The sequence below is a fragment of the Neofelis nebulosa genome, chromosome 11 (assembly GCF_028018385.1).
Source record: "Neofelis nebulosa isolate mNeoNeb1 chromosome 11, mNeoNeb1.pri, whole genome shotgun sequence".
In the NCBI taxonomy this organism is placed as follows: domain Eukaryota; kingdom Metazoa; phylum Chordata; class Mammalia; order Carnivora; family Felidae; genus Neofelis; species Neofelis nebulosa.
The window spans coordinates 86279113-86300723 of record NC_080792.1 but is presented as its reverse complement, the minus strand read 5'-3'; the positions used below and the strand labels follow the sequence as shown (position 1 = coordinate 86300723).

Genomic DNA, 21611 nt, shown 5'->3' with positions numbered 1-21611 from the left:
GCAAGTTTCTCAAGTGGTGGAGGGAGACATTGTCTTAATGGCACTCAACTGCCCCCAGGCCTCTAGGGAAGGTCTGGACTCTTGGCCCATTGGGCCATAGCCAAGGGATTGAGAATTTACAATCAGGAATTGAGATGGCTGAAGGAAGTCTCAGTGCACTTTTTTTTTTTTTTTTTTAAATAGGTTTCATGCCCAACGCACGTGGGGCTTGAACTTACCACCCTGAGAGAGCAAGACCTGAGCTGAGATCAAGAGTCAGACGCTCAACCAACTGAGCCACCCAGGCCCCCCCAACACCATTCCTTTTTAAATGAGGAAACAGACGTACAGGGAGATTTGGTCTGGGATCTACTGCTCCTTCCAGACCAAAGATGGCAAAAGACATCTTCACAGAGGCCAGGTCAAACATCTCTGCATTTATTTTGAGGCTGGATCTGAAAGGAGTTTGGGGCCAGGGGATTTAGAACACGGTCTGAAAAGAAGCAAAGCTGCTTTAGTTCACTTAGTGCGCGTGGTAATTAGCCTTGGAGTAACAAATGTTATCTGCACCAGCGCAGCTCCGTGCCAAGTACCGAAACCACATTTTCCAGATGATTCCAGTGAGAAGTTTCTGACCCGAAGCAATTCAACATTAGGCCCCAAAGACCACAATCATCTTGTACAAAACAGCAGATTGTTCATCTCTCCCTGGCCTTCTTTAATGCACTGAGAATGCAAAATCCAGATTAAGAACCAACTGCGGCGCCCGTTTTGTGCTCACCTAAGCTTCCAGAATTATAATAAGAGACTGCTCAATGTTGGTGAAAAGCATACGAGCTAAAACGCTGCTGAGGTAGTTTTGGCTTCTGGGAGTACAGCTTTCAAAACGAATGTCTAACAGAACCTGATATTGTTAAGTGCCTGAGCATTCCGGGGAGGGCGTGAGTCCCGGGGAGGCCGGGTAAAAAGGGTTACCAGTAAGTGGTAAATGGTTACTATTACCTTTAAGTGATGAAAACAAGGCATGAAAGGGTTGATTATAACATTAATCGGGATAAAGAGGCCACAACCCCTCCCCAAAAAGAAAAGGTAAAAAATAAAAGAAGCTTTATGTAACTTCCCTGAGGTCTCCTGATGCACCAATGCAACAATATTTTTTCTTTGCTCCAGGGTGACTAAAGCGAAGTGCTTGGGGGTGAAAATGAACTTCATGTTACACAGGATGAGACACTTGGCTTTGGCTCCAGGACAAAATGGTGGGGGGTGGGGGGGAGGGTTCCTGAAAGGAAAGGCTTTTCTTCCTATTACTACTTCACACTTTTCCTTTTCACTTCACTTCACTCTTTTAACTTCATATATATGTATATATACATATATATACGTATACATATATACGTATATATACATACATATATATATACGTATACATATATATATACATACATATATATACGTATATATACATATATATATATATATACATATATATATGGGGGTTTTTTTTTGGTTTTTTTATTTTTTAATTTGAGAGAAAGAGAGGGAGAGAGAGAATCCCAGGCAGGCTCCACGCACGCACACCATGAAGCCGGATGCGGGCTCAATCCCACACCACGACCCTGGGATCATGACCTGAGCCGAAATTGAGTCTGATGCTCAACTGAGCCACCCAGATGCCCCTAAAATTTTTAACTTTAAAAGCTACATCTGTTGGTGTGGACACTATACAGATATCCTGGAACTCCCACTTCCAGAACCTTCACGGGCACAAGTGAAAAGGACTGGCCAGAAGCAGAGGCCTGTCGGAGAACACTTGGTGGCTTCCTAAACTCGCTTAAGGTGATGGCCAGGTCTCTGAGTAGTTTAGATGTCCCCCAGCACCATTAAGGAGCAGGAGCTGGGTCTTGAGAGACTCCTGAAAAATTTCCCTTCTGCTGCCAAGAAAGAAATTAACGCAGCAGAATTCACCGCGGCAGTTAATTCAGCTTTATCCTGGAGAAAATGAAATCGCGTTCCTCAAATGGGAGAGTGGCTTTCCTTTTTTAGATAAGCCCATTGACTTCATTGCGGGAGCCCAAGCTTGCCACCAGCCCAAGCTACGTGGCAGAACGCACAGCAGCCAAATCAAGGATGACGTTTGTAACTTGTGTATCCCGACTGTACCAGGAGAGGGGTTTCCAAGTGATGACAGAAGGTTGTTCATTCGTGATTTGCCAAGTCCTCTACATTCAACTGGCTGGCTGTTTCAATTCATTTCTCAGCCCTTTTGCTTAGGACAACCGACCTCCCCGTGCAAGCGTGGAGTGGGTAGTTGCTTCAGGGCCTTGTCTTGCCCAGCGTATCCTAACAAGTCACATCTGGGACAGTTTCAAAAAATGAAACCACCTCGGCTTGCTAGAAGGCCTGGTAAAAAGTCTCAGGCCTACCTACACGTTGATTGCTTTGCATTTGTAAGAGTTGTGTGCCGGGTCTCATCCTATCTCGACCCTTTAAATTCAGGTAATTTTCTTCATTCTATATTTGGTTCAGCTACTTTTTATTAGTTTGGGAGGCTGGAGCAAAGGGGGGGTAGGAAGATGAATAATCTAGCTGCTCACTATATTGTTGAGGGGATGGTTTTCGTGCTGTTTTAAGATTCAGGTCATTGACACCTTCTTAGGTTATTTAGATACAAGCTCCCAAGCAAATGTCAACCAGTGAGACACAAATTTCACACGGGGCAGAATCATTTCAAAGTTCAGTTATTTTAATGCAATTTCATTGTTCAAGGTAGTACGGATATATTAAGTGGTTCATTTCCATCGTGAAGAAAATACTAACAGTTTCTATCTTATGTAATTTTGTCAAAATCAAACGTGACTCTTTGACCTTTTTCAAAAACACTTTCTTTATGTATCTTGATAAGATGCTTTTTTTTCTGGAAAACATTTTTAAACCTTCAAGTAGTTTGGAAACATTTGCCTATTTGCTCATTCCTCTGGGCACAGCCTTTCAGGGCACTTATCCCACCTGTACTGAAAACCTCTGTTCCCCCAGCTGGTGGTGGGGCTGCTTGGTGGAGGTGATCATGGGAAAATGAGGAACGAGCAAGCTTTGTAAACTACTTCTAATTCTCGTAATTAGTATGCTACGATCCACCCCAGCTTCTGCAAGGTCAGACATGCAAGACAAGTACTTGGCCAAAAAAGCAGGATTCTAACTAGTGTAAAAATAGATTTTAAATAAAATAGAATCTCTATAGGAAAGAGAATTAGGTTACGCTTTACATTCCCACTCTTGCTTTAAGGTGTCTGTATATGTAAGTCCAAGGGGCACTTCCAGAGTTGGTCTGCCCTAAGTAGAATTTGAGAATGTCTGAGTACATTCATTTCGCAAAGTTACAGGTGAGGGTTTCTGGGAAATGCTCCAGCGCATCCCACAAAAATAGATGGTGATTAGCAAAACAGTTTGTGTGCTAACAAGGAACACGAAGGACATTTACGCCAAAGGGGATGAGGCCTAACCATAGGCTAAAAACAATTCTAAAATGTGACCATTGGAAAACTCTGGCTAATTCTAAAGCAGAAAACAAAACCCATCATTTCAGCGTCCAGCTACCCCTTCTGGAAGCTGAATTCCAACACGGGTCTTCCTTTAACTTGGCTTAATTACTGCGTATTATGAATTACTTGACGTTAAGGTTTCTAGAGAAAGTACACAGCCCCTCTGTTGGCTCACAACGAGCACTGCACGACTGTTTTAAAGGGGCCCTGTTAAAATTCTAATTTTCGGATTTAGAAACAGCCTTTGGTTGTATCTTGAAAGCATAACTGAAAATCTGCCCAAGCTCCCTCTAGCCGCAACCTGAGCATGCAGCCCAATCTTTTGTAAACATTCAGAAAACACTGATCCTAGCAAAATACACAATCAGCTAGTCAGAGGCCTCGCTGCCCATTTTCACATGGATGATAAATCCGCTTGCTGATTCTTGCTAGATGCTAGGAAATCCACTCTGAGATCGGAGTCTTAGAGCAACCATTCAGCCTCCTCTTTACTTGAGGTTCATAATGTGGCCTGGAGTCATCGAAAATAAACAAAGTGGAAGCACCACCATTTTCCCTACACTGAGTCTGCTCAGCCTGCCCCAGGGTTGTTTGTTTTTCCTGGCTAGTCCTAGAGCAAAAGAAGGCTGCTGTGACAGGCTAGTGACTAAAGGTTTACAGGCCCAGCCTCTTTTCATATGACATTCAACCAATTCTTCTTCCCAGACGCAGAGAGGGGATGACAAGGACGTCAGACTAACACCGGGGAGTTTTCATAAATCCTCAGTGGCCAGTGCAAACCTCTCTTTAAAGCAGCTGCTAGACCTCAGGTAACGTTACCTTTGAGGTTACAAAAAAAACATTCGACATCTTAAACCGACCCCAGACCTGAACGTCAAATACACGGACTCAATAAATACAACGGAAAAATGCACAGCAGAGCTGGGGCTTCTATCAAGTAGGAAGGCAAAATGGTCATTAGAATGTCTGAGGTTAGTGAACTACTACGGTTGAAAACAGCAGCCACCTTCTAAAACACGGCCCATCTCCATCGGCGCTCCTAGTCAGCAACCCCCTACGTTCATCGCACCACACGCCAGCAAATGAAAGATCCAAACAACTGCGGCTCGGTCCTCACTTGTACTTATTTAAGGTCCGCCCTCACATTTAGCTGAAGCCCCAGCACACCCTCACTGCGCCAGGGAAACCAGTCTCAGGGACGTCTGTTTCTCAGAAGGTCACTTGCCCCTCTTGCTGCGGCCTTTCCTGGAGGGCAGCTTCCCGCTGCCCCCCGAAGAGGGGGCGCTGGAGGCTGAGGCCATGGCGATGTTGATCTGTCCCTCCTGGATTTCCTGCCGGGTCTCAGCAGGCAGGTGGTTGATCTTCTGCTGTGTCTCCAGGTAGAACATGACGTCACGCAACTGCTCCTGGATCTCGGTGATCTGCAGATCCTTCTGGTCGCAGGTTTCCTTCAACACCCTCTCCTCCTCCTTCAGTTTGTTCTGCAGGAGGACTTGGTTGGCACGCAAACACTTGTTCATTTCCTGCTCCTCTCTGAGCTCTGTGGTGAGTTTGGCCACTTTTGTGTTTAGCTGAGTGCACCTTTTGCAAAACAAAGGAAGACAAAAGCATGTTTTTTCATTTGCCGACACAGTCCGCTTTCTGCTCTGGGATTGAACAGAGGCGCTGTGATCTCAGAATCCATTTAGGGACTGGACTCCTCCCTCCTGTGGCAGAGGGAGACTGCCACCACAGTCTCCACTGTGCTGCCACTGCGACTGCTGCACGAAGCAAGGATTCCGCTCTAGTCAGCGGCGTAACAGTTTTTCTAAGTCTCAGAAATTTTTCAATAGTGTAAATGATTCTATGGTTCATGGTAAAACTTCTGTGGTTAAATAGATGGCTTACAGAGAACAGCTACGATAAAGAAGTTATGAGGAAAAGTGACATTCTTGGAGAGTCAAGTGCTCTGACCTCACTGCATTTACTGGAGAAGAGTTTTCAAGAATAGGGAGTGCCTTATTCTTGATGCTCAATCTTACTCACAAGGCAGGAATTACAAATTGAAGCATCACTGGATATACCATTTTTATGTATCGGAATGCCAAAGAGCTCAACCGTGGGAAAAGAGGAACTTCCCCGCGTTGGCACTGGAGTGCGAACTGGTACAAACTCTTCGGAAGTCAGCGTGGCAGTAACGCTAAAAACCACAATTTCACATGCCCTCTGACATACCTATTCTAGGAACTCATCCAATAAAATATATTCAAGACTGCACTGAAAGAAACATGGAGAAAAATGCTCATTGCACCATAGTTTGTATTAGTCTAAGGCTTGAGACAACTTTAAATGTCTATCAATCGGGGACCGGTTAAAATTATTAGGGAACCTCCATACAATGCAATACCATGCAGCCGTTACAAGTGTCAGTATGAAAAAGAAAAATCTCAGAAACGGAATATTTTACCAAACAGAATACCTAATATTATTCTATTTTTCTAGAAAAAAAGGTATGTGAGACATTCATATGGGTACAACAAAAGATCTGGAAGAGTAAATATTCACTGGTACCATCAATGAATAGTGGTAATCTTTAGATAGCAAAATCTACAGCCTGGAAGAAAACTTCCAATTTTAATTCTTTAATACAGTTGAATTTGTTAGGGAGCTGAAAGTATAGAATATTTTAATTTCTATTAATCCTGTAGTGTTGCTTTTAGAACAGTTTAAAAAAAGAAAAAAACCTTTGGGGCACCTGGCTGGTTGTCAGTAGAGCATGAGACTCTTAATCTCAGGGCTGTGAGTTCAAGCCCCACGTTGGGTGTAGAGATTCCTTAAAAAATAAGATATTTAAGAGTGTGGGGAAAGAAATAAAAACAAGAAAATATTTAAAAGAAAAAAAACCTTTGGTGGAGAGTCTTGTGGGTGATGAAAACATTTTGAAACAGATGATGGTGACAGTAGCAGGATGCTGTGAATGCCACTTAGTGCCACTGAATTATACACTTAGAGTGAATAGGACAAATTTTGTTATATAGATTTTACCACAATACAAAGAAAAACTATTAAAATAACTTTTGACAGTGGGGAAAACAGGTGAAGGGTACATGGAAACTCTTTGCACTATCTTAGCAACCTCTGTAAACCTGAATTTATTCCAGAATGAAGGTGTCTTCAAAAAAAAAAAAAAAAAAGCTCTTAAAAATTCTCCTCCTTATTTTTCATCCAATATACTTAAACTAGAAAGGTAATTTCCATGAGCAGCAACTATCTCCCCATATCACAGTAGTAGAGTATGTTCTTGCCATGCCGTTCTTGAATTTTTTCCTCCATATTCAACAACTCTGGCCTTTAATTCCTGCCTAAGGCCAGAATACACACCATGTCCGGCTCAGACATATTCTCTCTCCTGCCAGTTCTCAGCCACCATGGCTCCGAGAAGCTGCAGCTCTGAGCACAAGGGAATTGCCCTCTACAGGCAACAGCGGAAGATATCTGCACATACAGCGAGCACAGACATCAGCAGAGAGCTCTGCATTCCACACAGCACCCATCTGGCATGAAATGCTGTCGTTTTTAATCAACAGGAAGTCACAATAAGTTTGCTCCATAAATAGGGAGACCCCTGAAAACCTAGTGATAGGCACCCTTGAAAAGGAAAGCGTGTTCATAGGAATGGAGGAGATTACCTGTAAAAATGAAATAGCTAAGTTAAAGAAGAGACCAATTACACCTACTTTCTTTCCACGGACTGCTTTTCTTTTAGGAGATCATTTAGTCTGTGCTCCAGATTGTCACATTTCTCAATTGTTTCTTTAAATTTGGTCTTCATGTTGTTAATCTGGAAGAGCAAACGGAGATCAGTTTCACTTCAAAGAGGCATAGTTTTGTGGGGTCTCTGGGGCTAACTTCACAAGCGTTTTTGCAATGACCTGTCCGTAACTTTGATAAACCAAACTAAGAACAGGTGAGACAATCATTTGAAAGAACTTCTGTAACAGAAATAAACATTTGGAGAAACCCTTTTTTTACCCCTTACTGTTTCCCTATACGAGGATGAACAACAGATCACAGCTAAACGGCAAGCGAAACTGCTCAGAAGTAAAGAGTGAGCTTCAGGCAGTAAGACAGGAGACAGTCTGTCAGAGGCCAGACCAGAGCCTCTCCTTAACTCACCACGTGTTTTTCCTCCTGAGATCACATTCCAACAATTACTAACCAAATAATCTAACAAACTAATCTAATCCAAGAAAATTGTAATAATGGGTTTTAACTGTTTGGGTCCCTACCCCCCACCCCCCAAAAAAAAAAACCTCATTATTAAATTTTCTCATGTACCATGAAGCCACATGGAACATAAGCAGTTCTTGTTTTGAGTTAATTTATAAATGCAATATAGAGAGAACGAATTCATGTTACATTGTCTTATAAACTGAAGAGAATTTTAAGATTCTGGCGTATTACGTGTCAGAAACCAAGAGTCTGTTGAAGTCTAGCTAAGCAGACATTAGATTCAGTCAGGTGTGACGATCTACCCAACTGAGAAATGCCTCACCTCTACCAGTCCGAGGACACAGGGAGAAGACTGGATGGGAAGTAGTGAGGCTGGGTGGATCGTGAGGCAGTAATAGCTGAAAGGGCAGGAGGTGAAAGGGACTGAGAATTTAAATCCTATGGCCCAAGCACCAGCCAGATGTTTTGTAAGCAGTATCTCCTTTATATCTGATAAGAAGCCAGAGACTTCAGTGTGCCAACTTTATCAACAGGCTTACGGAAAGGTGAGGCAATATGCCCAAAGTTACCCAGCTAGAGCGTGGTGGGTCTGGGACTGGACCCAAGTTCTAAACCTCTCTGCACTACATTGCAGGCCATAGCTGTACGGCAAAGGAAAAATGAGCTTTAGGCATTCGTTAGGGAATGCGGTTAATCCTAAAGGGTCTTAAAAGGCAGAGAGAACCCTAAGCTTAGCTCTCAAGGGTCTGCACGAAGCACTTTAGGTACCCCCCCTGTGGAAACGCCTAGTACTGAGGCTGTGTTTTGAGTGTTCCTCCTAGGGACTTAGGACTTGACACCAAGTGGCAGTAACCAGAGCTCGGCCTCCTGAGTGCTGTCGGAGGCATGTCCTTCCCATGTGTGCTCTAAGCCCCATTCAGAACCGGTACAGCAAGTGACCCTGAGTGCCTCTGGAAAGGCACCTCCACCACTTGGAAGGTTCTGATAAAAACTACATCAACAACTTTGAACTGAAGATCTCTTTTGTTTTTTGATGTTTTTATTAATTTTTGAGAGACAGAGTACGAGCGGAGGAGGGGCAGAGAGGGAGGGGGACACACAATCCGAGGCAGGCTCCAGGCTCCAAGCTGTCAGCACAGAGCCCGACGTGGGGCTTGAACCCACCAACCGCGAGATCGTGACCTGAGCCGAAGTCGGACGTTCAACGGACTGAGCCACCCAGGCGCCCCTGAACTAAAGATTTTAAAGCTGGTGTTAAGCCTTAATTTGAGAACCTTGATTTCTCCTCATCTGTAGGCATACGCAGAAACTGGGGCCAACGGGCCTGACATACGGGTGAGCCTGGCCCTGCCTGCTTAATTCCAGGACCTGAGCCTGGCTCTGCAGTCCCTTTCTGAGGATCTAGTTATGCCAGGGACTCACAGAATGACGAAAATAATCATTTAAGGATTTATTTGTTTCATTGTTGTTATCTTATTTCAGAGAGAGAAAGTACGCATGCACAAGCACGTGCGCCTACGTGGGGGAAGGAGGCAGAGGGGGAGAGACTCTTAAGGAGGTTCCGCGCTCAGTGCAGAGCCCAACATACTGAGGTCGATCCCACGACCCTGGGATCATGACCTGAGCTGAAATTAAGAGTCGGACGCTCAGCTGACTGAGCCACCCGGGCACCCCAATTATTAAAAAAAATGGAAAAGCCTGTATTACTACTAAGAGGATCAGTGAATTATGAACACTGTCCCTAGAACCTGAGAAAGGTTCTTGGAACTCCCATTCTATGTGAACCCTCAGGAGCTCACTGGTTTTCAAAATGCTTTCTTTGGAACCGTCAGGGTCCCTTGTACCTGCTGGAGACGATGGGAAAACCAAGCAGGTGAAGTTCTGGGCCCTCCATCTGGGTTTCCACCAAGAACACACCACTTTCCTCTTCTACCTGGTGGAGGAGTGTGTGGCATCTTCTTTCAAGGATTTCGCTAAATTTGAAAACCTGTGTCCTAGACAAACAAGGCATCACGGGAACCACTGAAGCTCCAACACCTCAGCCTGATTTTCTTCTCTTCAATTTTGAAGGGCTCAGCACCATCTTGGTGCCACAGAAGCCCACACGCAGCTCCTCAAAGCAGCTGTTCCCAAGCTGACAAACCAACTGGCTGACTCAAATTACAAGTCCTCATGTACATACTTCTATTTTTTTAATGGAATTGCACAAGGCGTAGAAAACCTGATTGAATTAACAAACAAATCTCCTCCCAATCAAAAATACCAAAATACTCAAGTCTTTAAATCCAAGTTTTCTTTTTTCAGGGTACATAGCAGGTATTTTGTTTCTTCCTTATATTTAGTATAATACAGAGCTCGGCATACAGTTTTAATACATTCTTTTCGATTTGGTAACCCTAGGTGAGAGTGTATGTTGGCTTCCCTCCCTTTCTTAAATAATGCTCAGCTGACAGCATTTGCAACAGCATATTTTTGCCTCTTCCTTTTCCTCATTTTGACTAATTTCATTCTCTTTGTGGTCTAGAGTTTCTCGTTGCCTGACACTGCCTTCAGGGGCTATGTCTGTAATATAATGATGATGATTCATGTTTTTAACCACTTCTCTCTGGAATCCTGATCTAAAGTTAGATTACCGGGGTGAGCCGACTGATTCCAAATTCTTGTTTTCTTTCTTCTCTCCGCCGCTGCCCCCCCACCCAGGCTTTATTGAGATATAACTGACATATGACAAAGGTTTCTTTTTAGAGGCAAGACAATTCTCTATCTCTGTATCAGCCTAAGAATGTTTCCAGCATTCCTTTTTTCTTGTATTCTGCCTTCTCCCATCCCAACATCAGATAGCCCTGCCGTGTGGCACGTCAGCAGCAGTCCAGACAGAAACTTACTTCCTCTGCTGTGTCCTTCTCTATCCGAACTATCTTGTTTTCCCAGTAGATTCGTTGAGATTCCAACTGGCTTGTTAGTAAATACGAATACTAAAAACAGAGAACAGACACCAACACATAAATCACTGTAGTTTCTGAATTTCAGTTAAAACCTGACTTTTAGTTATTTTTATTAAAAAAACCAAAACCTGACTTTTAATGCCCTACAGAAGAGTAAATACAATCATCAGAACACGTATTACATCTTGGTTATTCTCTGCTCAACAAACCATGGGAATACAGAGATGTCAATTACACTCCTGACCTGGGGCTTACAATCTAGTCTGGACAAGAAAGCAGAGAAATGTACATTAGCAAATAAGTTTCTGTTCAAGCTAATTTTTTAAAATAATTTTTTAAGTTTATTTATTTATTATTGAGAGAGAGAGAGAGAGAGAGAGAGAGAGAGAGAGAGAACAAGCTGGGGAGAGACAGAGAGCGAGCGAGACAGAATCCAAAGCAGGCTCCCGGCTCCGAGCTGTCAGCACAGAGCCCCACATGGGGCCTGAACCCGCAGACTGTGAGATAATGACCTAAGCCAAAGTCACACACCCTACCGACTGAGCCACCCAGGTGTCCCATCAAACTAATTTTAAGAAGAACCCCAAGGTTTTTAAACCAAAGTATTAAATCAGCTCACCACCCTCTAGGAAGCTGTCCCTGTCCCTCCCAGCCTGGGGTTAAGCACCCCTCTCAGCTCCCTTGGCATAGTGCCTGTCATTAACAGCACTTAGGATGCTAGCACTTAATCACCAGATCTCCCTGACTAGAATATGAACTCTTCGAAAGTGAGGGTTCTAACTTTATTTCTGTAGCCTCAGTGCCTGGCACATGCTGGATGTCAGGAAATGTTTGCTACCTGACTGCATGAATGAATGAACAACGTGAATGAATGTGTAACTATTGAGAAAGGATAGATGGCTTATGACAGTAGAGTCTGGGAGGACGTCTGAGAGAAGGAGAGATATGGGAGGGCTCTCAACAGAGAGGTGGAGGAGACAGGTAAAGACAGAGATCTGATTCCAGAGAACTACTGGACCCAGATGTGAGCTGTGGACATTTAGGATCTCTTCAAGATGAAGGAGTAACACCAATGAGGCTAGGGTGCAAGGTATGGGCAGATGGGGCCTATAGAAGGCCCGGGGGCATCATATTGAGAAATGTGGGCCGTGGAGTAGCAACATGACATCTGCATTTCAGAAAAACCATTCTAAAAGACTAAAAGGAGATCTGAATGTGCTTGTAAGCTAGAGAAGAGAAGGAAGGTACAAGAGGGAGAAAGGACAGATGGGAGAATGTGTGTGTGCCCCTAGAACGTACACTCCACGAGGGCAGGGAGTCTGTTCAATGCTGCATTCCCAGTACCAAGAAGAATGGCCGACAGACAGCAGCCCTCAATAAACATTTGTTGAATGAATATACCTAGAGTTAAGGTGGAAGGGTTACTTCTAAAAACTTAATGTAAAAGGTTTAAACTTTTTCATATCAATACAATTAATGGTAAAAACATCAGCCTTATCTTAAGCCATTCTACTCAATCTATTAGACCATAAAAGTCCGGAGATGACCAAGCTTTCAAATATCCATTTCCTCCCAAGGCTAAGCTATTTGTTTTTAAATTTTATTTTAACGTTTATTTATTTTTGAGAGAGAGGGAGAGACACAGCGCAAGCAAGGGAGTAGCAGAGAAAGGGGGAGACACAGAATCTGAAGCAGGCTCCAGGCTGTCAGCACAGAGCCCGACGCGGGGCTTGAACTCACAGACCGTGAGACTCTTGACCAACTGAACCACCCAGGCACCCCTAAGCTATTTGTTTTTAAAACAATCAGATTGAAATTAATACAAAACAAGACTCATTTTAAACTTTTCCTTCATTATCGTAACGTTTACAATATACTAATTTTATAGTAGGTGGGATTTACTACTACAGTGAAAAATCAGACTGTGCTAATTTTGTTGTTTCTTCAACTATATATGAATACTCCCAAATGGCTTTAGACATACATATGTAAACATTAAATTCATAAAATACATACTTTGAGTATGTAAGCGTTTACTTCATAAAATGTCCAAGACATGTAAAAAAGCTTCCTGGGCATGGAAGGGTGCTACTGGGGTTTCCTCATTCTGACCTGCTCAGTTTCCAACTGCTACTGTGATGCCAACAGGAAGATTCTTAACTTTCAGTTTTATTGCAGCTAGAGAACCACCTTAACATTGAGCTTGAGACAATGAGAAACATCCCATTCAAAATAGTAAGACACAGGGGCGCCCGGGTGGCGCAGTCGGTTAAGCGTCCGACTTCAGCCAGGTCACGATCTCGCGGTCCGTGGGTTCGAGCCCCGCGTCGGGCTCTGGGCTGATGGCTCGGAGCCTGGAGCCTGTTTCCGATTCTGTGTCTCCCTCTCTCTCTGCCCCTCCCCCGTTCATGCTCTGTCTCTCTCTGTCCCAAAAATAAATAAAAAACGTTGAAAAAAAAAATTTTTTAAAAAACAAAATAGTAAGACACAGTGAAGCGTAGACTTCCAAAGAAGAAAATTAGATAGAATAAAAGTATTTTAATAATCCTCCACAGCAATGATAGAACTTTAAAAAAAAGTTGACATACAGAAATAAATGGCAAGAGTAAAAGCCCAAGCCACTTTTTAAGGTAGGATAGTAAAAAGCAGTACAAAAAGGTACTTAGTAATTACTAACAAAGTATCTTACCTCTAACTGTAAGGCATCTATTTTCTCTTCCTGGCAAGTATCACCCTCACATTCATATTGTACTATTTTTCCATCTGTTTTACTTGCAACCAATCGATGGACATAATTATCTAAAGAAAAGAATGAATCAGTCAATCAAGGCTTGTTTCTTTAGAATGAAAAGGATCTGCATATACTTTCAACTTGGCCAGAATTTTTGTTTTTACAGGTCTAAATTAAATGCCTTGCAATATTTCTGTACAAGTGGGCTAACTCACTTGAATTTAAGAAAGAGTCAGAGGGCAAGTATAGAAGTATTAACTCTCTTTATAATGTGTAATTCAGGCCATTTGCAGGAAATAGTGTGCTATGGGGCACCCTGAGAATTCAAGTTTGCCACAGCAGTCAGGAAGATTTCAAGCTGTGAGAGAAGAGGAAGAGGAGAGGTTCTAAGGGAGACACGTTCATGCAGAATGAATCCAAATTAGAAAACAAGAATGGCCTTCACCTCCAGCATAGTCCCAGACTCGATGGTTGGTAAGCTGCATGGCATATGTGTGCTGGGTTTCCTCAAAGTGCTTATAAGCATGTCGACTTACATATCGTCCACATCCTATGTGGCCACATATTAAACAAATCCAAAGGTTCTGCCAAGGAGAAGACGACATCTTAATTAGTTGTACAAAAACACATGACCTGGCTCACTCAGAGTGGGAAAGGCCCTGACACAGAATGAAGGTGAATTGTTTCTACAGGAGTTTTGAATAAGTATGTGTTTGAAATGCAAAAAGCAAGGGTGCTTTTATGGGTCATTTTCTCCCTCTGGTTTTTTAAGGAACTCTAGGGAAATGGCAAGACAAATATTCATAATTTATCAGTAAAAGTCTAGTCTTTTTCAACAAACAAAAAATAAAAGCACAGAGATTTTTGCTTCAGAGTGTAAAATAACGTATTCATATATCTTGTATGACCTTAGACAAAAGAAAACAAAAGCATCAGTCTGAAAAAGAATTTAAAAGAATTTAAGGCACACAGGGCAAAAGAAATCCCCAGAGCATTAAAGCTGTGTTCATTATTCTTTCCCACCAGCCATCACTTACTTCCTGAACGCCACACTCAAAACACTTATTCTCTTCTACTGGCTCTGGAGTCTGGCAGTATCGGCACACAGGACACCTGTGCAGGACACCGAAAGTAACAGCACAGATCAAATACAAAAGAGAGTTGTTACAGAACCAAAAGTCAAAAACCATATTTTAAATCTTCTGTCTCTCACGTACTGTCTGTTACAATTCATCATAACTAAGGATATCACTCAAAAATATTTGCAAACAAAATGAAAAAAATAAACAAAAAACAAAACAAAACTCCCAAAATCTTGATAAAGGAGAAAAAAAAGGGAGGAATCTTGATCTGCTTCATACCTTTTTTCACTCTTCTGTCTAAAGCTTAACCAAAGAACTAAATATGTGCAGGTTAGAATTAGGGATGTAAGATAAGCTATGAATTTTATGTCTGGTTATCCATAAAGTATTTTTTTACTGCAAACCATCTACCTTACCTCCATTTTCCAAAGATCTAAATCACTCAAAATGTACCCTGTCCTCTCTAGATTGCTCCTAAGAGTTAGAACTAAAATCTGTAATAAATTTCACCCCCATCAAAAAAGTTGATATATTTCCTGAAATGCACATGGTATTTTACCATACAATGAACATGTGGAAGAGGATACCAGTGCTAAGTACTCAAGTTTCAATTTACAAAAAGCCAATAAAAATGGCACTGAAGCTAAACCCACAGAAACAGAGAGGAGAAAGGTAGATGGACACCATGGGCTGCAGGGAGGGCACAGTAGGGAGATGTTGGTCAAAGGGTACGGGATCCAATTATACAAGATGAATCAATTCTGGGAAACCGGTTTGCATCAATGTGAGTATAGTTGACAATATTGTATTGTTTTTGAAATTTTCTAAGAAGACAGACTTTGGGTGTTCTCACAACACACACAAAGGAAAAAAGGAAACTGGTAAAGAGGTTGATAGATACATGCTGATTGGCTTGTTTGTGAATATTTCATAATGTATATGTATGTTGAGTCATCAGGTTGTACATTAAACATTTTTTTAAATGTTTATTTATTTTTGAGAGAGAGAGAGAGAGAGAGAGACAGAGTGTAAGCAAGGGAGGGGCAGAGAGAGGGAGACACAGAATCCAAGCAGGCTCCAGGCTCTGAGCTGTCAGCACAGAGCCCAACACGGGGCTTGAACCCACAGACTGTGAGATCATGACCTGAGCTGAAGTTGGATGCTCAACTGACTGAGCAGCCCAGGTGCCCCATGTACATTTTAAATATATACAATTTTTTTTTTAAGTAAACTTGGGGTACCTGGCTGCTTAATCAGTGGAGCATGTGTCTCTTCATATCAAGGTCATGAGTTCGAGCTCCACATTGGGGACAGAGGTTACTTTTTAAAAAGATGTTATTTACTATTTTTTAAGTAATCTCTACCCCAAATGTGGGGCTTGAACTCAAGACCCTGAGATCAACAGTCGCATGCTCTAGTGACTGAGCCAGCCAGGTGCCCCTAAATACATACAATTTTTGGTGATCAGTTATAGTTTGATAAAGCTGGGGGAAAAAGGCATTTAAAAATCCATTAATGCTTTTCTCTTATTCTCAAGAGAAAGTAACACTAAGTACCAGTCATGAATATTTTCATCAGGCAGGCAAAAATGATAGAAAGTGGGTTATAGTTGAAGCTAACCGTGAATCGGCACCAAGAAGAAAGAATGCTTAAGATACACCTCACATCCAATTTGTTACCCAACTGAGTAAATGAAACCAAGAAAAGGAAATAAGCAGGAAGAACATGAAGTTCCTATCACAAATGAGGAGTTTCTATCTGCATTTCCTAAGAGAAAGCTAAATGATCTAGTCTATCTCTGTTTAGTATCAAAAGAGAAGCCAGACACCCACCCTGACGTTTAGAGCAGTATTATCAATACTGGCCACATTATGGAAGCAGCCCAAGTGTCCACCAATAGATGAATGGAGAAAGAAGATGTAGTATATATATACAATGGAATACAACTCGGCCATAAAAGAGAATGAAACCTTGTCATTTGCAATGACCTGGATGGAGCTAGAGAGTATTTTGCTAAGTGAAGTCAGTCAGAAAAGATAAATACCATATGATTTCACTCATGCGGAATTTAAGAAACAAAACAAATGAGCAAAGGGGAAAAGAGAAGAGAGAGAGAGAGAGAGAGAGAGAGAGACAAACCAAGAAACAGACACCTAACTACAGAGAACAACCTGATGGTTAACAGAGGGGACGGGATGGGGGTGATGGTGGTTAAGGAGTACACGTGTGATGAGCATCAGGTGTTGCATGGGAATGCTGAATCATACTGCACACTTGAAACCAACATTACACTGTATGTTAACTCTCTGGAATTAAAATTGTTTTTTAATGTTTATTTTCTTTAAATTTTTTTTTTCAACGTTTTTTATTTATTTTTGGGACAGAGAGAGACAGAGCATGAACGGGGGAGGGGCAGAGAGAGAGGGAGACACAGAATCGGAAACAGGCTCCAGGCTCCGAGCCATCAGCCCAGAGCCTGACGCGGGGCTCGAACTCACGGACCGCGAGATCGTGACCTGGCTGAAGTCAGACGCCTAACCGACTGCGCCACCCAGGCGCCCCAATGTTTATTTATTTTCAAGAGACATAGAGAGGCAGAGAGAGAGGGAGACAGAGGATCCAAAGTGGGCTCTGTGCGGACAGCAAAGAGCCTAATAACGCAGGGCTCAAATTCATGAACTGTGAGATCATGACCTGAGCTGAAGTTGGACACTTAACCAACTGAGCCACCCAGGCACCCTTTTTTCTTTAAAAAATTTTAATGTTTATTTATTTTTGAGAGAAAGACAGAGAGAGAGAGAGAAATCACTGGAATTTAAAATTTTTTTTAATGTTATTTATGAGAGAGAGCATGCACACAGTGTGGGGAGGGGCAGAGAGAGTGAAGGAGACACAGAATCCGAAACAGGCTCCAGGCTGAGCTGTCAGCACAGAGCCTGTCAGGGGGCCTGAACTCAGGATCAGCGAGATCATACCCTGAGCCAAAACCCTAGAGTCAGATGCTCAACTGACTGAGCCACCCAGGTGCCCAGGGACTAGAACTCACTGGAATTTAAATAAAAACTTTTAAAAGAAGCTGGAAGACAAATTTGCAGAAACAAGAATGACAGCTGTAGTGAGCAGCACACAGCCATTTTTTAAAAAAAATCACGACACTGATCATTTTATTATTTATTATTATTATTATTTTGAGAGAGAGACAGTGAAGACACAAGTGAGTGAGAGGCAGAGAGAGAAGCGGGGCTCACTTGAAGCAGTGCTTGAACTCACAAACCGTGAGATCATAACCTGAGCCGAAGACAGATGCTTAACCAACTGAGCCACACAGGCGCCCCAAGCAGCAAGCAGTTTTGTCAAAGGTACAAACTAGCTCTGTCACTCCTTCGATCTGTGTGGCAACTGTGGTAGTGGTTGGATTAAAAAACAATATGGTGCTTGGATGGCTCAGTCAGTTAAGCATTTGACTCTTGATCTTGGCTCAGATCATGATTCCAGGGTCATGGGATTGAGCCCCGTGTCGGGCTGTGTTGAGTGTGGAGCCTGCTTAGGATTCTCTCTCTCTCTTTCTCTCCTTCCCTCTCCTTCTCTCCTTGCTTATGCTCTCTCTTAAAAAAAAAAAAAAAGAAAGAAAAAAGCATAGCGTATTTACTGAGAAAAAGAGTCCTTAAAACAAACAAACAAACAAACAAACAGGGGTGCCTGGGTGGCTCAGTCAGTTAAGCGGCTGACTCTTGGTTTTGACTCAGGGCATGATCTCGCAGTTTGTTGAGGTCAAGCATTGGGTTCTGTGCTGGCAGTGCAGAGCCTGCTTGGGATTCTCAGTCTCCCTCTCTCTCTCTGCCCCCCTCACCCCCGCTCATTCCCATTCTCTCTCTCTCAAATAAATTTTTTTTAATTAAACAATAAATTAATTCTGCAATCTTATTTCCTACATTATGCCAGAATGAGCTTTCTGGAATGTTAAGGATGATCCCTAAGAATTAAAAAGAGAAAAGGGAAAAAATTACAAAAATCACCTTACTGGTATTATATATGTAGTATTCTATGACATACCATCTCATTGATTAAAAGATGATTAACAGTTTATTAAACCCTTCCTTCCCCTTCAAAAATAACTTTTGAGTTGTCATCTTATCTTCCTGAGGAGATATTTGGGGAAACCTTCCCAGAATATCCTTCTCTGACATCCGCATGTGTCAAAAAACTACCCTCCAAGACTTGGTACCAGTGCTGCCTTCTCCACGCAGCCCTTCTTGGCCACCCTCAGTGGGGAAACCAACTCTACTCTCTCCAGTTTCTACCGTGAATTGGATTGCACTTATGTACAGGTGTAAACTCCCTTAGCTGGCTGAAACTCCCTGCGGAGGATCTACGTTTGATTCTCTCCCATCCACCCCTAGCACTATTCGGTGCATATTATACTGAGGGCGGAAACTTACTTGCTGAAAGAACTGTGTGTTTTTGAGGATAGCCGTGAGGCTTGTCTATACAGATGGTTGAATTCCAGTCCCAGTTCTGGCCTTCTCTGCAGGATGCTTTCAACATGCTATGTTTCATGTCTGGGTCTCAGTTACCTCCTCTGTAAAATGAGGAGGCTGGACAATATGGTCCCTGAGCCAACTTCTAACTTTAAAATGCTACGCTCCTGGGGCAGTTAACCTGCACTGAGAGTTGAACTGTAGTGGTAGGGAACAAAGAAGCGTCCAGAACTTAAACGGTGTAGCAGACAGACACAAGGACACAAGATACAGATAAATACTTTATGGAGTGCGTCCATCTCAGTGGGGCTTTTTTCGAGGGAAAACCCAGGGTTTATTTGCTCAAGGGTATTTTCTGAGCTCCTTACAATGCGCCAGGTCTCCTGCTAGGTAAGGGCACAGCAGTGAACAAGCCAGACAAGGTCCCTGCTCTGTGAAAGCTGGAATTCTTCTGGTCACTTGGGGGTGGAGAACAGATTCCTCCACATGTTCACCTTCCTAACTTCTGGGCTTTGCCATGTGATCTTGCCCTTCCATGCGCATCCCCGCCCTCACAATGCCTTCTCTCAGGTCCCCCTCTTTCCTTGGTTAACGCCTCCTCATCCTCCTGGAGACTGCACTTCTCAGGCAGCCCTGGCTGTTATCAGGCCTCTACTTCCCTAGTCACAATGCTGCACACTGCTCCTTTGTAACACCTGTTACAGCTGTGACTGCACATTCATTTGTACAATTATTTGATTCTGTGCCTTCCTTCCTCTCTCTACTGGGAAACCCAGGCCACTGTCTGATTTACTCGTCTAGCTAAGTCCCATAGCACAGTTTACAAAGGGAGGAACAACCCTGATTTATAATAAAACGAAACAGAACAAAACAAAGCAACAAAAAAACGTGGTACAACTTACCCCTCAGTTCTTTGCCTGTGCTATGCCACCCTACAAACAAGGCCTCTATTGCACTGGCAAACAGGAAGGTGTAGGCATGTGTGTACTTCATACTTAGTGACTGCTATTACCACTGGCCACTGAGCCCTCAACAACACGCTAAATTGAAAATGTGAGACTACTACCATAGCCCAATTGGTAAGAAAGCCAGAGGAAATGGTAAACATCAAGTGCAAGTGATAAATGAGACTTCAGACTTAGATTTCATTTGTGTATAAGAGCCTCGAAGCTAAGCTTTCCTACCGCCCCCCCCCCCCCCCCCATTCTCTGGCTTTTGGAAGCAAACAATTCATGCTGCTTTTGGAAACTCCACAAGGATTTTGAATCAGCATACTAAGAAGGACGTGGTCTAAGGATGCGGATTCCCATGTGAACAGAGGAAAGTGAAGAAAAATGGAAGGCCCTTCCGTGTGACCCCTTCACCTTTGTAGTGCCCAGGTGTATAAAGTCAAGCGCTTAGAATGGCTCATTTTTGGTGGTGGCTGTTTTTCATTCTGGGAAAGGGTGATAATCGGCTTTGGCAGGGTGAGAAATTAGCTCTGCACTCACGTGGTGTCGTCCCAACGCTGCAGGCACTGGCTGTGGAAGCTGTGGTTACATAACGTGGTGAGGATGCCATTCACAGACTCGTCCATGCGCTCCAGACACACCGTGCACTTGGGGAGCTCCGTCAGGTCCATCACGGGGAGGCTGGCACCCTACAGGGAAATACCTCACGTAAGCCTGACTCTTCTTCGACGGTTCTAAGAGATCTGTTTTTAACTAACTAGTTTACCTGTTGCTTTCTGACTCCTGGTAGGATGTTTTCAACATTTCTTCTCTGTGCAAGTAGTTTAAATCGGTAAGATTTTCATTCATACAACAAATATTGACTGAGCACCCTTTATACTCATAGCACTGTGGACATGGTGGAGAACAAGCACACAAAGACCCCTGCCCTCATGGAGCTGATACTCTGGAAAGAGAGACTAGCTGCCAAAAGCTTAACAGAGAATCTCAAATGTTACCAGACTCCAAGCTCTACTTCTAAGGGTATGGAACTCTAACAACGTAAGTGAATAAAAGCAGCCAAGTAGAAATGGGACTGACTGATTTTTCCACAGAGTAAATGAAAACGTAGCACTTCCTACTACGTGATAATAGCATCAACAACACTGGTCTATTTATTCATTTGACACACACTTATTGAGCCCTTGCTATGTAGGCCAGACACTGTTCTAGGTTTGGAACAATGGTGAGCAAAGCAGATTCGCCAGATCCCAAAGCACAAGGTCAGGCCTTGTCCTCATAGAGCTTAAAATCTGGTAGAGAGAGGCAAAAGTCAAATTTATGAAAAAGTATAATTACCAGTGGTCATAACTGCTATGTAAGAAAAGTACAGGAATCTATAATAGGGTGTGAAATCGGGGCATAACAGTCTGTGGTCAAGAAAGGCACCCCACCCCCACCCCCGCCACCGCGATGTCTCCCTTGAGCCCTGCCAGCTGTAAAGTGAGCAGGAATTCTTGAAGCAAAGATGAGACATACATGTAAGGACATGCTGAGAAAAATCACATTAATCTATGGTCCCTGAAGAGTAGCTTTCTATAGGAAATCTCTCAAGAAGCCGTATTCATTTAGAGAAAACAATCCCCTAAACTGAAGCCTTACATAGCACCTGGCACAAAGGAAGCCTGACTTTATCATCTGTCAATTTAAAAAAAA

The 21611-nt window shown here is 42.9% G+C and overlaps 1 protein-coding gene across 1 annotated transcript in view; it reads right to left on the bottom strand.

The window, feature by feature from the left end:
• Positions 1-2701: 2701 nt before the first annotated feature.
• BRAP (BRCA1 associated protein) overlaps positions 2702-21611 on the bottom strand; it is a 29814-nt gene continuing 10904 nt past the window's right edge. Inside the window, exons 6-12 of the mRNA XM_058691682.1 lie at positions 20457-20605; positions 14444-14519; positions 13852-13990; positions 13365-13474; positions 10616-10705; positions 7235-7338; positions 2702-5099 (exon numbers count right to left, since the gene is read on the bottom strand). Of these exons, the coding sequence (XP_058547665.1) occupies positions 4736-5099; positions 7235-7338; positions 10616-10705; positions 13365-13474; positions 13852-13990; positions 14444-14519; positions 20457-20605 (1032 nt within the window). The 3' untranslated portion in view covers positions 2702-4735. The remainder of the gene's footprint in view (positions 5100-7234; positions 7339-10615; positions 10706-13364; positions 13475-13851; positions 13991-14443; positions 14520-20456; positions 20606-21611) is intronic.